At 52.1% G+C, this 2,434-nt stretch overlaps 1 protein-coding gene across 3 annotated transcripts in view; it reads left to right on the forward strand.

Moving 5' to 3' along the window:
* Positions 1 to 401: 401 nt before the first annotated feature.
* LOC105553176 overlaps positions 402 to 2,434 on the forward strand; it is a 17,307-nt gene continuing 15,274 nt past the window's right edge. For 2 of the 3 annotated variants that reach the window (XR_001008114.1, XR_001008113.1), the window contains exon 1: positions 402 to 954. Coding sequence is in view for 1 of the 3 variants with exons in the window: in XM_011999151.1 (XP_011854541.1) it covers positions 811 to 954; positions 1,355 to 1,567 (357 nt within the window). In the remaining 2 variants the exon portion in view is untranslated. Of the gene's footprint in view, positions 955 to 1,354; positions 1,612 to 2,434 lie in introns of those variants that run through there. The other variant, XM_011999151.1, reaches the window with a different exon arrangement.

Here is a 2,434-nt window from a genome sequence, read left to right on the forward strand (position 1 = left end):
ATCAATACATCTGTGTCCATGTAGACAGATATCTAACAAACTTCTTTACAAAATAGCTTCTCAAGAAAAGCAATCCCAACTAGTTCTGTAAGTAAAGAATGCTGGGAAACACAGGTCATTCACAAAGCTAAATGGGATGGGGTAACTTTCACAGAAAAGGGAAAGAAAATAAGAAAAAATAAAAGAGAGAGAGAGAGAGAGAACAGATCATGACAGAGGGAGAGACGGACACCACACCCAGCACCATGTAGCTGCCTCACATGTCACCCAAGCCAGGGGTGCCAATACCACATCCCCTTCATAAAGATGAAGAGACTCATCCTCAGCGGGGTGGAATTTGATGGAGGTTACCAAGGCAGCAATTTACTGACCTAAGATTCTAACTCCGATCTTCAGATTCCAAAACCTTTATTATTTGCTGCACCCCACAACTGCCTCACAAAGCATCCCGGAGTCCAGTGAGCAGACAGCAGAGGAGACTGTCAGCAGACCATCTTGAAGGGGATGCTTAGAGCTGCCAAATGTGTGATTCAAGATTAATTCCATGTGTTTGGAGAAGCAGCCCTAGCCTCAAAACAAACGTTGGCCACCTTCCAGCCAAGGTAGCACGGAGTGAAGGCCCACGGAGGGACAGCTGGGCTTTTCTGAATTACTTTGGCACACCTACTGTGCCTCGGCCTGCCATGTTTCATCCCCACGGCTGTCCTCAGTGGTGTGCATGGTCACTGCTCCCTTCACCGCTGAGAAGACGGGCACAGGACAGTCAGGGGACGTGTCCAAGGCCCCACATCAGGAAGGGCTGGAGCCAGAATGTGGTCTGAGACGCTGGATATACAAAGAGACAATGGTGTGACCATCTGTACAAATGGAACTGTGGCCCACGACCTGCAGCAGCCAGCCCAGAAATCCAACACGTCACCTGCAGCAGCCAGGCTGGATGCTGGCCTGCCCTCGGTAAGTCACACCTGCGGGAAGCCAGGCCGCTATCTCTCGCCCCAATCTAGGAATCAAGCAACCCGTAAGAGTCAGTCCCAGATGCCTAAGACTTGGTTAATAACTCACAGCTGCCCCGACTCCTGCCCTGACGTCCCACTGAGGACAAACCGAGAAAGACAAACGTGCTCGCCTTAAACTCACACGGGATGCCCCGGTTCTAGTTGTGGCCCCAGCTTCCAGGCCAGCAGCCTCCACTGGGGCTCAGCCAGTGCCTTCCCTTCCACTGGGAAGCTCCCACGCCCAGCCTGCCTGGGTCTCTGCAAAAATGCAAGCGACAGTGGCCAGCTCTTTGCTCTTACCCAAGCCGGAGATAAGCAGCTTCTGTCTGTCCTCGTTTGGGCTCCGAGCTCTTCCCCAGGAATCTGAGAGACCCTCCTGCCCCGGACTGTGGGCTCCACCACCCTCCTGCCTGCTGTGGGAAATCAGGAGGGTGAAGGTGCAGCTGGGCTTGGCCCAGAGGTGCCCACAGGGACGCCCAGAGCTGCACAAGCTCTGTCCATCTTGCCTCTGGGACCAGCTCTGCATTGCTGCAGAGCCCTCATCAGAGTCAGCTTTCTGTTGCAATAACTGAATACCTGAGATTGGACAATTTATAAAGAAAAAAATTGTATCTGACATTTCCGGAGGCTGGAATTCCATGGTTGGGGGTGCATCAGATGAGGGCCTCCCCTCTGCACCATGACTTAGCCGTGGGCATCACATGGCAAAGGGTGGGGTGTTGCCCTGAGGTCTCTCTTCCTCTTCCCACAAAGCTGCCAGTCCCACTGGGACCCGCCCTGATGACCTCATCTAACCCTAATCACCTCCCAGAGGTGCCATCGGCATTTGGACTTGAGGATTAAGGTTCTAAGCACACAGGCACACACATGCACACACCACACACAACACACACACAGTCACATACACAACACACACATACACCCCCACACACAACACACATGCACATCCCACACAACACGCACACAACACACATATACACAATGCCAACTTATTGACATTTTGTCCACACAGCTCTGGCCAAAGCATTCCTGAGCCGAGGCTCAGCACTGCCCGGCAGCCCTCACTGTCAGACCAGCAGAGGTCGTGCGGGCTGTGGACGCAGCCCTGGTATGGATGCAGCGGGGCCACATGCCTCTTCCCCTGGTTTAAATGTTTATCTAGAAAAGAAAAACGTAGCCTGAGATTTCACTCTGTGTGGCAGACACAGTCACACACACAACACACACATATATAATACACACTCACATGTACCATACACATGCACACACCACACACAACACACACGTACACCACACACAACACAGTCACACACACATTCACACACACACATGCACACACCACACACACCATGCACAAAGCCATACACACATGCACACACAACACACACATACACACACCACACACATACACACATTTACAACCACACACACAGTACACA

Source organism: Mandrillus leucophaeus, unplaced genomic scaffold (assembly GCF_000951045.1).
Source record: "Mandrillus leucophaeus isolate KB7577 unplaced genomic scaffold, Mleu.le_1.0 Scaffold583, whole genome shotgun sequence".
Lineage (NCBI taxonomy): Eukaryota > Metazoa > Chordata > Mammalia > Primates > Cercopithecidae > Mandrillus > Mandrillus leucophaeus.